This window comes from Mytilus trossulus, chromosome 4 (genome assembly GCF_036588685.1).
Source record: "Mytilus trossulus isolate FHL-02 chromosome 4, PNRI_Mtr1.1.1.hap1, whole genome shotgun sequence".
Taxonomy (NCBI): domain Eukaryota; kingdom Metazoa; phylum Mollusca; class Bivalvia; order Mytilida; family Mytilidae; genus Mytilus; species Mytilus trossulus.
The window spans coordinates 1,804,644-1,824,672 of record NC_086376.1 but is presented as its reverse complement, the minus strand read 5'-3'; the positions used below and the strand labels follow the sequence as shown (position 1 = coordinate 1,824,672).

The 20,029-nt window shown below is 34.8% G+C and overlaps 1 protein-coding gene across 2 annotated transcripts in view; it reads left to right on the top strand.

Moving 5' to 3' along the window:
- The first annotated feature begins 8,645 nt into the window (after positions 1–8,645).
- The window catches only part of LOC134714474 (uncharacterized), a 62,077-nt gene continuing 50,693 nt past the window's right edge, over positions 8,646–20,029 (top strand). The window contains exons 1-4 of one of the 2 annotated variants that reach the window (XM_063575756.1): positions 8,646–9,149; positions 9,186–9,883; positions 11,507–11,707; positions 12,094–12,220. In XM_063575756.1, coding sequence (XP_063431826.1) covers positions 8,724–9,149; positions 9,186–9,883; positions 11,507–11,707; positions 12,094–12,220 — 1,452 coding nt within the window. In that variant the 5' untranslated portion in view covers positions 8,646–8,723. Of the gene's footprint in view, positions 9,150–9,185; positions 9,884–11,506; positions 11,708–12,093; positions 13,041–20,029 lie in introns of those variants that run through there. The other variant, XM_063575754.1, reaches the window with a different exon arrangement.

Below are 20,029 nucleotides of genomic sequence, written 5' to 3'. Positions count from 1 at the left end.
CTATAGCATATATTTATCTTTTAAAAGTAGAAATTTGTATATTATTTTTTTTATCAAAAATAAACAAGGTTTACTTTTTAAATTGTTATTTGGATGGAGAGTTGTATATGTATATGCCTGTCCCAAGTCAGGAGCCTGTAATTCAGTGGTTGTCGGTTTTTAAGTGTTGCATATTTGTTTTTCGTTCATTTTTTTTTAATAAATAAGGTCGTTAGTTTTCTCGTTTGAATTGTTTTACATTGTCTTATCGGGACCTTTTATAGCTGACTATAAGGTATTGGCTTTGCTCATTGTTGAAGGCCTTTTGGTGACATATAGTTGTTAATGTTTGTGTCATTTTGGTCTTTTGTTGATAGTTGTCTCATTGTGAATCATACCACATCTTCTTTTTTTATATATTAACCCGAAAACAGCACACCAACTATAAAAGAAGAACAATGGAACAAAGCAAACGCAAACATCGGTAGAAACTGCCATATGACTAACTTGGTATAGTACATTTTAAGAAAAAAATGGGTTTAACATTGTTTAATGGCTTCCCAAACCTTCCACTTATATGTTAATGTTACAAATACCGATAAAATGACAACAATGCGTCATAGGAAACCAGTACAATCAACAAAACTCGGCACAGAGACATACATAAATAAATAATATAATACTATATTACAACAATTAAACTGCAGAATCACAACAGACATTTCCTATGGATTTATGACAGCATACAAGTATCCCATTTTAAAACCACATTTCCATATCTGTGACTTAACCCTGTTTAAGTTTTATCAAACTCCCATTAATCATGTATATGAAAACACGGAAATATTACATTGTTTTCGATTTTACGTTGGTTGGATAGATCTACAGTTATGTTCGATTTTGGCAATTAAATAGACTTCTTTTTTTAATTTCCATTAGTGTTAATATTTTCCCCCGCACAAACTCATCATAAATACAAGGATTTGTATTGTGAGCACCAGACGTTCATTTCGCCTACTAAATAATCATCGATGACGAAACCCAAGAAATCTCTGCACTCACGAAAATATCAAACCGACTGAGGAAAGCACGTTCATTAAAATGAAACCAATGAAACAACACCATCAAGAACAGGGAAATTGATAATCGGGGTACAATTCGTATATCAACACAAATCAACATTACTTTGTAAGGAGCGATTGTCGTTAATTGCTAAAGTTCACGGATACTCATCTACTCAGTTAGGTGCTGTAATTTTACCTAGTTCATGTGTATATACTTCTTGACTATTTACGGGATTTGTTATCACATAAGCAACACGACGGGTGCCACATGTGGAGCAGGATCTGCTTACCCTTCCGGAGTGCCTGACATCACCCCTAGTTTTTGGTGGGGTTCGTGTTGTTTGTTCTTTAGTTTTCTATGTTGTTTTATGTATACTATTGTTTGTCTGTTTGTCTTTTCATTTTTAGCCATGGCGTTGTCAGTTTGTTTTAGATTTATGAGTTTGACTGTCCATTTGGTGTCTTTCGTCCCTCTTTTATAGAGACAATAGTAGTTCAGGCTTTAATGAATTTGATTAAAATGAGCTTTCAGTCCAATTTATAAACTTGCAGCTTTACAATGTAAATATTGACAATTTATATAATACAGATATTCGAATGTTTATCATTTGACTTTTGAAAGTGATATAGTTATTATCTGTGAAGTCTAAATGAATCAATAAGATATGAAACTCATCATTTCAATTGTGTACCGAGGACGTGTGTGTTTTCTACAAACGTCTCATCAGAGAAGCTCGAAATTCTTTTACTTTTAGAAGGGCCAAGTCAGGCACGAAGTAGACAAGCATTGAGGACTAAAAATAGCACTTATACATGTATGTCTTCTGTTACAACAGGAATTCGCTTGAAATCATTGTTGTTGTGCTGGGTTCAAAGACACATAAGGGTAGTAAAACATACATTCATTCTTGTTTGAATTGTTTTACATTTGTCATTTTGGGGCATTTTTAAGCTGACAATGCGGTATAGGCCTTGCTCGTTGTTGAAGTCCGTACGGTGACCTAAAGTTGTTTTAATTGCTGTGCCATTTTGTCTATTGTGAAGGATTGTCTCATTGGCAATCACACCACATATTTTATAGTACATATATGAAACTGCGTTTTTGTCAGAAAACATTCATTTTAAAACATGTCAATATGATACCTCTGTCACACTAGAATCGCACTACGATCTCTGAAAATAACGCGAAGTGCGATCGTGTATATCGCAGTAAGGTGGTGGTGAGGTTTTTCATGATCGTGATGAGAGTGTATCAACTTTGAACATGTTCAAAACAATCGTAGTGCTTTTGCAACGAAATCAGGTCGTAGTACAATCGTAGTGAGAGCGCAGTAAGATCTTGTTAAGATCGCAAAGGGCAACGATCGCACTACGATCTGTGAACAAGAAATGAAAATTTTGACGATCGTAATTACGACCTCACTACGACCATCACGTTCTTATCGTGATCCAACTACGCTTCCACTACGACTATATCACGTTTATACCACGTCGGTCAAGACCATACGATTCTATCACGTCCATGCCGTTCTTGTCACGCTCTTCCCACGACCTGACTACGTTCATATTACGATCATCATGCATATGGTCATTTTCACATTAAATATATAAAAGCTCTCAAGATTTAGTTTGTTTTTTTGTAATTTGGACATCTTGTCCCTTTTCTTTAACAGCGCCACAACCATGCTTGGCACATCTGTGTCATCCCTGTTATCGTTTACTAAAACATCATCATTTGAGCTTGATGGAACAGCAATAGGTTGTGATTCAGGTTGGATTGGTCGGTCCGACATTTCTGCTGGATCAGGATTCGTTACTATCAGAGCTTCCTCAGCCTCAACATCTACCCCTACCACCACGCCCAAGTGTTCTTGTAGATTTTGGTTGCATGACTGTGTTGTTTCCGATAAATATACGTATTAATCAGAAAAATAAGGAATGAAACAGTATTTATACGTAACTCGTTGTTGCCGTCATTGCTAAGAACGTAGTGAGATCGCGGTTAAACTGGAATCCGCTTGTATTCGCTTCACTCGAACAAAGTGTAGTAGTCAGCCGAGAACCAGCTTAGATCGCGGTATGAACGTTGCATAATCGTAGTAAGAACGTACTAAAATATTCGCAGTAGAAGTGTGGTAAGATCATGTTGCAATCGGATAACTCGTGTTATGGTCGTAGGGAGAAGGTGATGAACGTAGTAGGATCGTGATTATCGTAGAAAAAGATTGGTGATATTACCGCAGTCCCACTAGGCCACGTTCGCACTACGATCTGTGAAAAAATGCAAATTTTGATGTTCGTAGTACGATCGTGTAGATCGCAGTAAGGTCTTCAAGATCGTGATGAGCGTGGCCAACTTTGAACATATTAAAAACAATCGTGGCGCAGTCGTTGCGAAATCAGGTCGTAATAGAAGCGTAGTGAGAGCGCAGTAAGATCGTAGTAAGATCGCAAAGGTCGCTGTACCATTGTAGTGAGAGCGTAGAGAAATTGTGATTCGGAAAAACTGCGCTACATTCTCACAGCGATGTTATTATGACCTCACTACGACTATCACGTTCTCATCGCGACCCAATTACGCTTCCACTACGTCTATACCACGCTGTTCACGATCATAGTATGATTCTAGCACGCCCTTGCCGTCCTCGTCACGCTCTTCTAACGACCTGACTACGTTCATACTACGACCATTATTTCATTGTCATTTTCACATAAAATGTATGAAATCTCTCCATGTTTTGTTTGTCTGTATGTGATTGGGACTTCTTGTCCATTTTTTCTAAGGGCTCAACCATGCTTCTCGTTTTCATATAGATTAGACCGTTGGTTTTCCCGTTTGAATGGTTTTACACTAGTAATGTTGGAGGCCCTTTATAGCTTGCTGCGACCTCACTTTCAAACATATCTTAGATAAATGTGGACTTGAAAGAAAATGCACTTGCACCTTCCAATATCTTTAACGTTGTTAAGGACCATATATTGTTCTTAAATATTTGATCTGCATTCATTTTCGAAATGTCAAATACATTGCTGATGTGAACCTATGTTATAATTGCAAATAAACAAATCTGACAAGAATTGTACACTATGAAACGGTAACAAGTAAAATTGTCATAGAAGTAATATTCTAATGGGGCATAACTCTTTTGAAAACAGATGATAGGGACTGGTTTTCAAACTTATCCGAGACTTAGCTTATATAAATTATTGAAATCTGGCCTCAATTGTACATAGGTGAGCGCTCAGAAAACCTGACAAACCGCCTCACGGACGCATGGACCGACGTCCTGTATGTTTATATACCGCGCAATACGTCACAAGGGGTCATCAAAGAAATATATATATATATATTTTGTTTTATTCTTATACATCTGTAAATGCAAAAAATACATTTGTATAGAAGTCAAATACGAAACGGATTGGTCCTTGGCAAAACGATGGATTTAAAATTACCCATGGTTCGTGTCTTTTCAGGATACAATAAATACTTAATCCTACACAGGTGGAAAAACATGTTAAACAGTGTTTGTTGGTTGTGGCACCGTTAAAGTCCACAGATCCTCTACAGTCCACAACATCGCTTAAGTTCACAACAAATGTCAGCTGAAGTCCACAACGCCGAAGTCCACAAACTTTCCGCTAAAGTCCACAAAATGACCTCCACTTAAGTCCACAAAAACCACCGCAAAAGTCAACAATAACAGGTTCCCATAAAATACACAAAAACGCCGTTAAAGTCCACACAGTTCTTTTCTTTGTTTAATATTGAAAAAATAATTCTTTTCTTTTTATCCCTGTATTATAATAAAAAGCATGAACTTTTGTTATTGGGAGTTTTTTCTTATCAGCCTGATTTATATGTTTAATAAAGAAGATTACATGTATCTGTAGAAGATTTTGATCCACATAATTTGATCTATCATGTATTGTGGATTTTTGTGAATCAAACTGGCAACATTTAGGAAAAGTGATCTGGGTTTAGCGTATCCACTAAAAAGACATAGAGTTTTCTTTTTTGTATATGTGTTAACATTTTAAACATTGTGTGTTTTTAACATTTTATTTTGTTTGAATAATAGTTAAGGCGGGAGAAACAAATGAGTCTCTTGTTCCGATACATGATACTGAACAGCAAGATTTTTTAAACGTCCTCGCGGTGTGATAAAATAATTTATCAAACTGAAAAATAAGTTCACTTAGGTTTTTTCAATTGTTAAAGATGATCATGGCTATCTAACTTGGAGAGCAAAGTAAACATTGATAATTGATAATCCAAATACGTAAAAATAAAGATGTCAGAAAACTTGTTTTTTAATTTATATTACCCCTTTATTAAATGCCCATATTTATTTTATTCTCATGCTTTTGGTGTTATTATCCAATGTCCGGGATTACCGCAGTGAATATAAAACCTTTAATAGATCTGGCTGCATGTTCTGTTAAGGTTATTAGTCATATACCGCAGTGAATATAAAACCTCTAATAGTTCTTGCTGCATGTTCTGTTAAGGTTCGTATTGGTCATATACCGCAGTGAATATAAAACCTATAATAGTTATGGCTGCATGTTCTGTTAAGGTTCGTATTGGTCATATACCGCAGTGAATATAAAACCTATAATAGTTATGGCTGCATGTTCTGTTAAGGTTCGTATTGGTCATATACTGCAGTGAATATAAAACCTAAAATAGATCTGGCTGCATGTTCTGTTAAGGTTCGTGTTGGTCATATACCGCAGTGAATATAAAACCTCTAATAGTTCTGGCTGCATGTTCTGTTAAGGTTCGTATTGGTCATATACCGCAGTGAATATAAAACCTATAATAGTTCTGGCTGCATGTTCATTTAAGGTTATTGGTCGTATACCGCAGTGAATATAAAACCTCTAATAGTTCTGGCTGCATGTTCTATTAAGGTTATTGGTCATATACCGCAGTGAATATAAAACCTATTATAGTTCTGGCTGCATGTTCTATTAAGGTTATTGGTCATATAGCTCCTCAATTGTTAAAACATTCCTTACCTTCGTTTTTTCAGCATTCCTGCAGTTTGTAAAATGAAAAATCGCTTCGGACGTACCGAACTAATAAGTGAAAATACCATTAATACGTAATACAGTGTTTCTCTGAGGCCGGTTGCTCGAAACTTAAAATTTGCTAAGAGTGTATGTTTTTATAAGACCGAGAACTGTGCTATTATTCCTTTTCATATGAAAATGTTTTGCATACGTTTGATATTTTGATTTGTTTAGCCCGTTGTAATATAATAAAACTTTGTGAACGTTACTTCTCTGAGCAGTATGTTAAAAAAAAGTCCATAGTTTGTTTGTCATCATGTGTAGATACCGTATACTATATATACTGCCACTTTTTTATTGGATTTTGTCTTTCCAAGCATAACTACACCTTGTGAACGTTCTTCCTTCATACCTTATGTTCGAAACTTTTACACTGAGAATGTTGTTCACCGCATAATACTGACCTCAGTAAATCGCCAGTTATGATTTTCCCTTATTTGGACCGCCGTCGTCGTCATTGCCGATCGTTGTCCGTTGTATTTAAAAATATTGTCTCTGATACAGCTGTGCCAGATTAGAATTAACAACAATCATTAATAGGGTAGTGTTTGTTCTTTAATGACAATTTTATCATTGATGGGCATTAATATGCATATTATCTTTAACACTATTATTATAGATAAATAGAAGCTTTAAAGGCAAATGACCATCAGTGTAAGATCTACAAAAAACGTGAACATGACGGACATTTTCAGTTATCTTTTAAAAGAGATATTACCGTTTAAAGATGATTTCTACTAAAAGGACATCAATTGTTTAGGATGTGGGTATGCAACTCATTTCTTTATATACTCTTGTGCAGAATATTTCATTGGCATTTAGATTTAAAATTTTAAAATGCTCCATTTTTTTACCAATAGAGCTACACTTTTTATCATTGCCCATCCTCCTATCTTGCATTTGTTGTATTTCAATTTCTGTTTGAAATTAGTCCATTACAAGCATTTTGCCTCTCATCCGTTGTCGTTCAGGCTCGTTTAGTACATTTTGTACATTACTACGGTATGCTGTAGAAGATATGGAAGTTTCTACACATTTAGTTATTTAATTATTTAACTCAGAATATCAAATTTTAACATGTTTACAAGTGTTAAATTTATCTATATAGACCCATAAATAAATATATAAGAAAATTATAAAAGAAGAAAAGTAAAAAAATATATGTGTATCATAGAAAAACTCCAAAACAGTGGTGACATCTGGATACGCCTCTTTACACCACTACCATCAACCCATTTCAAAATCACAAGATTCTTGTGATCCCGCTTGATTATTAAAAAATGATTTAAGATACTCAAAGAAATGTCAATTTTATTGTCGAGCCTGCAACTTTTGTTGCAGAAAGCTCGACATAGGGATAGTGATCCGGCGGCGGTTAGCTAACTTTTGAAAAGCTTTATATTTTAAAAGGTGGAAGACCTGGATGCTTCATACTTTGTATATAGATGCCTCATGTTACGAAGTTTCTGTCAGTCACATGTCAAATGTCCTTGACCTCATTCATGGTTCAGTGACCACTTGAAAAAAAATCAGATTTTTGGTAATGTTGAATTTTCTCTTATTATAAGAAAAAGGATAATTATATTTGGTATGTGAGTACCTTGCAAGGTCCTCTTGCCCCTCAGACACTTTTCACTTGACCTCGACCTCATTTCATGGATCAGTGAACAAGGTTACGTTTTGGTGGTCAAGTCCATATCTCAGATACTATAAGCAATAGGGCTAGAATATTCGGTGTATGGAATGACTGTAAGGGGTACATGTCCAACTGGCGGGTGTCATCTGACCTTGACCTCATTTTTATGGTTCAGTGGTCATAGTTAGTTAAGTTTTTGTGTTTTGGTCTGTTTTTCTAATACTTTATGCATTAGATTTACTATATTTGTTCTATGGAATGATTGTAAGATGTACATGTCTAGCGGGCAGATGTCATCTGACCTTGACCTCATTTTCATGGTTGAGTGGTCAAAGTTTAAGTTTTTTAGTTTAGATTATTTTATCTAATACTATATGCCATAGGTCAACTATATTTGGTGTATGGAAATATTTTATGATCTATATGTCAGTCGCGCAGGTTTTATTTGACCTCAACCTCATTTTCATGGTTCATTGCTCAGTGTTTAGTTTTTGTGCTTTGGTCTATTTTTCTTAAACTATAAGTAATAGGTCAACTATATGTGTTGTATGGAAGCATTGTCAGCTGTACATGTCTGCCTGGCATGGTTCATCTGACCTTGGCCTCATTTTCATGGTTCATTGGTTTTTGTTTAGTTATCTTGGATAATGTTAAGTTTATGTGACAGTTTTTAATAAAGCTTTATACTTAGGACTATCAACTAATATCAATGATTAGTAAAGACGGCGAGACATTTCAGCGTGGGCACTCATGTTATTTGTATAAAAGGGAAGTATGATCCTAACGATAACGCTGTATGGGGTTTGTATCATAGACAAGGACTTTCCGGTTTCTTCTTCCCGGAATTACTTGTAAATGATGGATAATTATACAAACGGACATCAAACTTAGCAGTTGACTAATACACCTTGCACAAAAAGGATCATTCTTACTGCTGTGACAGACCCAAGTTAAAAACACGACTAAGTATGGCTAGCCCATCTATTCCTGGACCAATTGTCAGGCAACCATCATCTCCTGCCTTGGTTGGAACCGGAGAGAGAAGGGCACAGATGGAAACATCGTTTGACGAGGACAGACAACCATCAATCCAAGTAATGGACAGTTTGGAACATTCGATAGACGAGGACCAAGAAGGATCTAGTGATAAGAAAAAAATAAAAACAAAACGCAATTCGATTCGTATTATCATTACCAGGATCTTCTCAGCAATATTAATTATTGCAGACTGTGTTTTTGACTGGTTGCAGTATTACCAAATTATTACAACGCCGTTAGATATTATATCCGAAATTATAGCTGATGACGAAGATTCGCAAAACAACGCTTATTCAAATAACAACTACCCATTCAACAACTACCCATACCGCAACTACCCATACCGCAACTTCCCATACCGCAACTACCCATACCAAAACTACCCATACCGCAACTACAACTACCAAGGTTTCCAGCGAGGAAATGCTTTACAACAAACGACTGAACCACCAGCATCGAACAGCACTTTGTTTTGCATAAGTGATGTTGGTGAGATTTTCATGTACTTTACAATAGCGGGTACAGTTCTATCGTTAATCCAACTGGCAAATATTATCTTTCAAATTTACAGCGAAGTTGAGTATCTTAAAAAGAAAAAGCAATTTAGTGAAGATAACGAAGAAACTCCTAAAAAAATACTAGATGGTAGGACAGAAACTCTTTATTCCGTACTATTCATAGAAATACCGCAAGGAATTCTTCTCCTTATGTACCAAGATGCATGCCTACCGAGTGTTGGCAAAACTTTAAAGTGTAAACGTCTCAAACAGCGTACTTGGGCTGTCGTTAATGGTGGTATTGCACTTTTGAACAATGCCTTTCGTTATATAACATGCTCTAAATGTTGCGAAGAAGACATTGAAGACTCAACATGCGGATGGTGTCGTGTCGCTTGTGGAAAGTATATGGATTGTATTAGCAGCGCTAGAGAAAAATGTGTTGTTTGTGCTGGCAGCTATAAACCAAAGTCCAAAAAGCCAAAAAAATCCATTGATTGTTTTAGTTGTTTTAGTGGCGCTGGTGGAAAGTGTGGTGGTTCTTTTTGGAGTCTCCTTACATGCTTCTTTCCGTGTTTGTGCTTTTTTTCCCGGTAAGTTTATCTTTTGTATTCTGGGAGATGAGAGGAACAGAAAGATTGTTTTTAACGATTTACTCATTCTAACTTGTATATCTTTGCCGCGTAAATTTTCATATCTATACACATATAATTGTAACCACAAAGAAGCCCATACGGAACCTTTATAAAAATGATATTATATTGTTATCTCAATTTATATATATTTGTTTTGATATCAGTTAACCGTTATCTCGATATATTTATATCGTTATATAGATATATTTATTTCGCTAGAACTAGATGACTATTTTATGCGGCATACAAAAGCGTTAACCAATCGTATACATTTGCCTTTCGACGTACTTCAAACTTATGCAACGAACGTCTAACGATAACTGAGTGTTCCTCATGCGTGTATATAACGGTCTTAGTCATTTTTTTCTGTATTTCTGGTGCACGTCGGTTTATACGCCAATGTGTGATGTCGGCATCATATACACGAGGTCGGACAACTGTAGATGAGCGCTTGCTAACAAACGAGAGGATAAATTGACAGTTCCAGTATCTCCTTTCGATATAAATCATTCTATTTATGTTTTCCTGTGTTATTTTTTTTTATTTAACGGCAATTTGTCCCAGGTTAGAGTATTCTTGTTAACTCTCTTACTATATATTATTTATTACCACCTCTAGTATATTACAGATATCCATGCTAGTTAAAGCTGGTAAGGGACATTTGAAACATTATGTTAAATAAAGGTTAAAATAGACTTTGTTAGCTTTATATTGCCTCTGAAAAGATGGCATTTCTGTGAACAGGGAATCTTAATCTATTACCTGGACGACTAAGATAATTGTTAACAGGGATTATTTTTGGAATATTAATAAGAAGAAAGGCTTCAGCTTTTACGACTTTCAAAATATTGGTAGAATTATGAAAAAAATGCAAAAAGAAAGGGCCGTAGCTCTGAAAAGAATTTTCCTATCAACCTGAACTTTAAATTCGGCAGAAGTAGATTTAAATCAACTCTCTGTTAGCTTTATATCTGTTTAAGTTTTTGAGTTATTTGCAAAAAGGTAGCTTAGCCCCACCTTGATTATATAATTATATCGAGATAACGACCTGATTATATCGAGATTGATATAATTCTATAGAGATAACGGAATAAATATATCGATATAACGATATAATAATATCGAGATAAAGAAATACATATATCGATATAACGATATAACAATATAAATATATCGAGATAACGATATAATTATATCGAAATAACAATATTTATATTGAGATAACGATATACTATTATTTTTTGTAGGTCCTCTCTGGGCTTGCATAATATCAAACTCTTCTCAAAGTGACAAAATTATAAAAAATATAACATATTTGATCAATGAAAATTCTCAAATTTGTTCAAGCACACAAATAAAGCGAAAAAGTAAATGATGTGATAATTGTCAAATGAAAAATTAATATAAAAAGTGCGGGTAATAGTCTTTGACTTGCAAATGATCTAATGAATGAAATAGCACAAATATATCGTTATTTTCATATAGAAATAAACTCGTACTGAAGTATAGACATATAATATTCTTTGTATAACAATGCAAGGTTATGATTTGGGTGATGCAGTTTAAGATTTGTTTTTGCAGATACGAATCCCCCATGTTGTGTGGCATTTGTGGAAAGAAATGTATCATTGATAAGTGTAAATGCTCTACTGAACCGTGGTCCTACAAGCTTTCCGTATGTGGATTCTGTTTTTGCCACTACTGCCCACTTGTTGACCCAGATGATCCCGAAGGTGGTGGACAAAAATGCTGCGATGTCACAGGTGGAAGTTTGTTTAAAAGGTACACTAGAAAATGACCATAATTTTACTAGAAAGTCATTTCATAAGGGTAATTTTGAATGTGTATCCAATTTTTCTGAAAATAAGTTATTTATAAAAATATAGAATATTTGAATAATAATAAATCATTTCCCTATTTATATTAGAATCTTGATGGGGTTTACAAAATACAGAATAATGGACAAAATGTGAACAACTGAAATAATAAAGAACTTCCTTTCGGAACTAGGTATAACTAATAAATAAACCATGTTTCCATATATTTAATAAACTAGTAAACAATATGCAAGTTTGATTTTTAGTGATAACATTAAGAAATGGTATGTCCTATTGATGACAAGGCAACACTTCGGATTTGTGTAAAACAGTCTACATTTTCCTTTTTAGATACGAATGCCCCATGTTGTGTTGTCTTTGTGGAAACAAATGCGTCATTGATAAGTGCAAATGCTCTACCGAACCATGGTCTTACAAGCTTTCTTTGTGTGGACTCTGCAATTTCCACCTCTGCCCACTAATGGACCCTGATGCCGAGGGAGGAGGACAAAAATGCTGCGATGTAACCAGTGGACTTTGTAAATGTTCAGACGGAACTTGCTTCGATGGGACAATTGGATTTTGTGAGTGTTCAATTGGAAAATGCTGCGATACGACAGGCGTGAGTTGCAACAGTTCAGACGGAAAATGCGCTGTGACAATCGGATGTTGCGAATGGTCCACCGGAAATTGCTGTGCAGGACAAGGGACTTGTTTGAAGTGTCCAGAAAGAAAACCCAGAGAACCCAGCAATGGATGCAAATTTTTTGACGGAAAAGGCTGCGATGAATACAAATGTGATGACCCAAGCGAGTGTTTTAAATCTGCATATGGAAAATGTTGCGGTGGTTCAGACGATTTAATGAAATGTTCAAACGCATGTTCTAATCCTTTTGATTATGAACCTCTCGCATGCAACGTCCGACTTGCACTTATTGTTAATATTGGTTATTTGGTATTGTTCTTTTATATCGTGCTTAGAATGTTATGTATTCTGCAGAAGTTTCCTTCGCCAGAGAAAACAATTAGTTTGTCTGATTTGTATTCTGCATATGGATATTGATCATCAATTTTGTGAAATGCTTCACAAAATATTTCGTATCAGTATTTTTAAATATGTGATTACTGACACAGCTGCATTTTTTTTTATCTATATTCCTTCATAATCATCACTAAACATATATTTATCTTTTTAACAAAAATAGAAATAGGGCATATGAAAACTTTGAAAAAATCTACCTGGTAGTCACCATATGTATTTCTATGTATTTTTGTTTCTGTATAAACATCTACAGCGATAGTGTGTTCTTGTTTCGAAAAAATAATGTTTTTTAGCACACCTTGCCCACAGGCCATTATTAGTTTTCTGCCATCACTTGTCATCTGTCTTCGACATTATCCCTAAACATACGGGGCGCCGAATGGGACTCTTGTGGTTTTGTACTCGAAATTCAATTTTGTACGGACAAAAGTGACTTTTGTTCAACAAAAATGAGTTCAGTCTAACAAAATTTGTAACATACTACAAATTTAAAATTTTGTCATACAAACTTATCTTTCAGTGGACAAAAGTTACTTTTATCATGACAACACTCATTTTTGTTACACAGACTTTACTTTTGTTACCTAATTCGAAAATTGGGCGACAAAAGTCAGTTTTGTATGCAAATTAGTTTAGTTTGGATTCTGTGAACTAATTTGCATACACAATCGACTTTTGTTACACAAAATTGACTTTTGTGCGACAAAAAATGACTTTTGTGAGACAAAATTGACTATTGTGAGACAAAATTGACAAAATTTCCATATCAGGTAACAAAAGTCACTTTTGTATGCAAATAAGTTCATATTTGCATACCTTTTTGACAAAATTGGCTTTTGTCATGACAAAAATGAATTTTGTCATGACAAAATCGAATTTTGTCTACAAAAATGAATGTTGTCATCACAAAATTGAAGTTCTCATAAAACAAGTCTGTATCACATAGTTTTGTAAGACAAAAATGATTTTGTTATGACAGAATTCAATTTTGTACAAAACCAAAAGAGTCCCATTCGGCGCCCCGTAAAACATCCATATGTTAACGTTTGAAAAGAGCTTCCACAAATAACAATAGAACATAAGGGTAAAAAAATTGTTTTATCTATGGTTTTGAGACGACTTCTTATAGGAGTTATTACCCTGAAAGACGATTAATTTTACCAATATTTTGTGTTTAAAGTTTGTCTATTTTCAAGAATCATGATATTGCTAACATCATAAGTGAAATCTTTAACTTATTGGACAGTCACATCAATATGTGGCAAGTTAACCACATCATCGCCCTTGTAAGCACTTAGAGGTGGATGAATGGCAAGAAAAAATGGTGTTCTTTTCTAATTGTCATGGCAAATCAAAAACCCATCTCAATTAGGTTTAATATATAAGTAACAGAAAATGTAATGACTCGGCGTCCTTTCAGGAAGATGACTGTTGACCCTGATTTAAAGCTACTTTAGGTAAAGATCCAATCAACAAAAACCATTACAAACTTCCTTGTTTTGCCTATCATCACAATAGAATAAACAGTAGTAAAAAAAATCGAGGAAGAAGTCAATATCTGACTGACCTTTCTATCGAAGAAACAAAAGATGAACTTCCAACAAGGGTGTATGTTAGTTAAAGGATTCTAGTTCTAAAATAGATAAAGCAAATCTAAACATTTTAACTGACCAGTTACCCTCATCTTATATTCTTATGGACGATTTCAAGGAACATCATTCAAGGAGGAGCAGATCTTTGAATAACCAGGGCAAAATTATAGAAGACGTTGTGTTTTAAGAAGCTTTTGCATTTTGATAGATCTGATACTTATGTTTGCTTTTACTTTCATTGATATAACTATATGCGATCCCTCTCTTCTGCAAGACTCGTCGTGGCCTGTATACGGTGGTCTTTGTGGGAGTGACTACACATGAGCATCTTTTGACTTTTGTACAACAGAGAGTTCTTCGTTAGAAACTAGACAAGGTTTATTGACCTTTGTTAGAGACTCTGTGTGGAGAAAAATTACAGTGGAAGATGTTTATAGATATAAGAAGATGTGGTGTGAGTGCCAATGAGATAACTCTCCATCCAAATAACAATTTTAAAAAAGTAACCCATTATAGGTCAATGTACGGCCTTAATCTGCTTAACATTAAATCTTATCTTTTAAAACACTTTAAACGTCAATAGCTGAAATATTAAACTATTCTAAAGTCCTCTATGCATAAGTTTGTTTCTGAAAAACAACTTGCAATCCAATTAAAAACGTAAAGAACATGATTTAAAGGTCAAAAGTATTCATTCAAAATCAACAATCAAACATTCAAAGGAAGGCAATACTTTCTTAACATATGAAAAAGATAAATCACCAACATACCAGGTAAAAGATTTTCGAAATCTGACAATCTAAAAAAAACGTGAAATACAAGCTCGTTAATAGCTCTTTAATGACATCTTGAAATATTGTGATTAACCATCTATCTGGAAGCTTGCAGCCGTTCAGGTGGCTATTTCAAAACAAACAAAAGAAGAACATACGGATCTTATAAATTATCGATCTATTACTCTTATCAGTTGAGTCTGCAAAACGTTCAAACGGATGGTCAATGACCGTCATGGAATCAAATGGACTTTAGGCCAATATTCAGTTTGATAACCGAAAGGACTGGTGTACTCTTGATCATCTTAAACTATTTGAATCTTCCACCTGTTATGGCATAGCCAGAAATTAGTAGTGGTTTTGCTAATTAATATTCATAATATGTAAATGAGAATTGTACCACGTGATAGTAGTTTGAACTGGACTGGCCTAATAGGCCTGGTATCATTAAATCTTTAAAACACGGATATTATAAGTTGCCCGTCACAGAGTTTTTATTTACAATCACTTTGATATTTCCGTAAAGTTGTCAGGCTGACAAAATCAAAACAATGAACGCGAATTTAGTGAATTGTTCGTGCTTTCGTGAGTTTATTCTTTTTGAAATAGTGACATTCTAATTTTACGTGGGAACCTAAAGTTCAACGACTACACATACAAGGTTTGAACTTGCTTATTCTTTGGAAAGTTTCAAATTTCACCCCGGCAACCTGTTTTTGTAAATACTTTGTAAGCCAATTTTCAACACGAAGTTGGCAAATTTGACGTTTCAGCCATTTCATTTTAGCCTGTAATTTACACTGCAATGTTAAACGCCTCTCGCTTCGATTTTTAAAATAGCTTAGGAACCTGTATTTTTGCAACAACAGTCATTATGTTTCGTTTAAATGGTGTATATTGTTGTGTATATTTATTTTCTGCCCCGGCAACCTGTATATCACTTAAATTAAAATTAAAACAGACATTTTTTTCAAAATTCCCTATCATTTTAATGTAATTTCCGTGACCCGTATCCGATTTCTTTAGTATAATATTCAAATAAGCAAAGTGGCGTTGATTTCTGGATATGGTTTCGTGGAAATGAGCATGAGATCTCCTTTTCGGCATTGAAAAGGCCTTTGAAACCACTTGGAAGTATTTGATTTTAAAATATCTTTTTTATATAGGGTTTAAATTTCTCTTAATCAGGCAATAACATGTTTGAGTCCACTGAACCATGTCTGATCTTTAGGAAATAAGTGTCCATCAGTGTGACATGTTTTTTTTTATATTGCTCAGTTTGAAAATTAGGTCTTGCTAAAGTTTTAAAAAAGTAGTATGGAAGTATCGTTGTTTATTGATGATTTGAAAAATACACCTATTTCGAATGAACAATTTGTTCGCATATGGATGAATTGTGTATGTGTGTAGGCTTCTCTCCGTGTACACATGCATCCATGACATTGTGTACTCTGAAATCTTTTGGCCTTTTAAGTTAAAAGTCGGAAGCATAATCATAGTTTAATTGCTATATAACATCATATAAAATGATGGAAAATCGTAAAATAGCAAGATTCAAAACAAAAATACATATGCAAGAAGATATTGTTCATGATTTGTTCGCATACAGGGAAACACCTTGTAGGTTGAATTTTAACTTACCTTCTTTCTTAAGTTTTCGGCCAAATCATTTTAAAAACATAATTATTTCAACTTTCCCATTTCGTAAAAAGTAAAATTTTAAGCATTTTCCCTTAGAATTACACAACATTTTTTGTAAATATTCGCCAAAGGATTTTTAAAGTTACATAAGTTTTAGATACATGACGGAAAAGGACTGGATTATCCGCAAATCTAAAATAAATTATATTTTCAATCGTACGCTAAGGGAGGTATTTTGATCAAAAGGGACACAGTCACGTGGTGCAAATCATTTGAATTAAGTACCCTTGCTTTTGCCATATGTTTTGATATTTCTTCGTACACAGACACAATAATATAGTCTTTCCTCAAGGAGGTTTGGTAGCCATCAATCATTGACAGCAAGAACGACAAAGTTGCACCATCATTTGCTATCGGTGTACAATTCGTATATCAACACAAATCAACATTACTTTGTTAGGAGACGATTGTCGTAAATTGCTAAAGTTCAGAGATACTCATCTACTCAGTAAGGTGCTATAATTTTACCTAGTACATATATATTTATATTATAAGAGACAATATGAGTTCCGGCTATAGTGAATTTAATTAAAATGTGCTTTCAGTCCAATTCATAAACTTGCAGTTTTACAATATTAATATTGAAAATTTGAAGGCCGTACGGAGACCTATAATTGTTTATGTTTGTGTCATTTTGGTCTTTTGCGGATAGTTGTCTCATTGGCAATCATACCACATCTTCTTTTTTATAATGCAGATACATCTATTCGAATGTTTCGACACTGATAACATTTGACTTTTTAAAGTGGTAAAGTTATTATCTGTGAAGTCTATATGAATCAATAAGATATGAAACTCATCATATCGATTGTTTACCTAGGACGTGCGTGTTTTCTCCAAAGGCAACACGACGGGTGCCACATGTGGAGCAGGATCTGCTTACCCTTCCGGGGCACCTGAGATCACCCCTAGTTTATTGTTGGGTTTGTGTAGTTTATTCTTATTCCAAGTTTTCTATGTCATGTCATGTGTACTATTGTTTGTCTGTTTGTCTTTTTCATTTTCAACCATGGCGTTGTCAATTTATTTTAGTTTTTATGAGTTTGACTGTCCCTTTGGTATCTTTCGTCCCTCTTTTCTACAAACGTCTCATCAGAGAAGCTCGAAATTCTTTTTACTTTTAGAAGGGTTAAGTCAGACACGAAGTTGACGAGCATTGAGGACTAAAAATAGCACTTTTATGTCTTCTGTTACATCAGAATTCGTTGGAACTCAACTGAAATCAGTGGGGTTGTGCTGGGTTCAAAGACAAATAAGGGTAGTAAAACATACATACATTCATTGTTTTACATTTGTTATTTCGGGTCATTTCTAAGCTGACTATGCGATAAAGACCTTTCTTGTTGTTGAAGGCCGTACGGTAACCTAAAGTTGTTTTAATTGCTGTGCTATTGTGTTTATTGTGAAGAGTTGTCTCATTGGCAATCACACCACATATTATCACCTGTTGATGACCTTCTGCTGTTGTTTCTTCTATGGTCGGGTTGTTGTCTCTTTGATACATTCCCCATTTCCTTTCTCAATTTTATATATATAGTTTGAATTTAATGTCTAAGAATAGAGCGTCACTGATGAGTCTTATGTAGACGAAACGCGCGTCTGGCGTACTAAATTATAATCCTGGTACCTTTGATAACTATTTACACCACTGGGTCGATGCCACTGCTGGTGGACGTTTCATCACCGATGGTATCACCAGCCCAGTAGTCAGCACTTCGGTGATGACATGAATATCAATTATGTGGTCATTTTATAAATTTCCTGAACTAGTGTGGATCTAGCCGTCGATAGCAGCCGGCGTTAATATTCATGAGGCCAGCCTTCAATAATATTCATGAGCCGTCAATAATATTCATGAGATGACTTGCGTTCGAAGAAGTGTTGTTAGAAACTATGAACGATAATTATAATTAAATAACGTTCCTATTTATATTTGATATTGCTTCAAACAGGCATGTCAATGGGTGTCTTCTTCGAGGTCCGCGTTTACCAAATCAACTTTGGGTGTTCTTCAAGGTCTACGTCTTTAAACAACATTGTAAATATAATAAAAATAATGTAAATGCCTCCATAAATATAAAACAAAGAAATGGCCTTTTAAGATCTTTTAACATTCTGTGATTAGAGAAATAATGTAAACTAAAGCAATGACAAGTTAAAAAAAATATATAATTACATTTAGAAATTTAACTGGACATTGCAACAAACAAATAAAGTTAAGAACAGTTCTTATTAAAATTTTGTGATTATTGAATCAATGTAAGCTATAATAAATTTAAAAAAAGGCAAATATAGTTCAATCATGAAACTAAAACATACAATACATACGACAGTATTTTCTATTTAAACAGATCAGAAAAATAGAAACATAGTTTATTGTAGAAATAAAAACAACAGAACAATAAAAACAGTCAATTACTATTTCAATGACATATGATTCTTCAAAATTACGGAGACCAATCTGAGTCATTAATCAGTTAATATTAACAATTCATATTATTCCCTCTAAAATGGCCCATAGCACTTATGCTCTAGACCCGTACGAGTTAGTCAGGAAAGGATAAGGGGGTACCCTGGTATATCACAAATTCGAAAATGAACTATTGCCGGCTGGCCAAACGAAGAGATTCTCCACATGGGCAATGATACCAGACGAAGAGGTACTTATTGCCTTTAAAATGGCCCATAGCACTTGTACCCTAGACCCGTACGAGTTTGTCAGTAGAGGGTTAAAAGGGGGGGTATGGTATCCCGGTTTACACCAATTCTTACTGAACTATTGCCGGCTGGCCAAACTAAGAGATTCTCCACATCAACAATCATACCAAAGGTAGAGGTTGGTATTGCCTCTAATATGGCCGATAGCACTTATGCCCTAGACCCGTACGAGTTAGTCAGGAAAGGATAAGGGGGTACCCTGGTTTATCACAAATTCGAAAATGAACTATTGCCGGCTGGCCAAACGGAGAGATTCTCAACATGGGCAATGATACCAGACGAAGAGGTACTTATTGCCATTAAAATGGCCCATAGCACTTGTACCCTAGACCCGTACGAGTTTGTCAGTAGAGGGTTAAAAGGGGGGATATGGTATCCCGGTTTACACCACTTCTTACTGAACTATTGCCGGCTGGCCAAACTAAGAGATTCTCCACATCGACAATCATACCAGAGGTAGA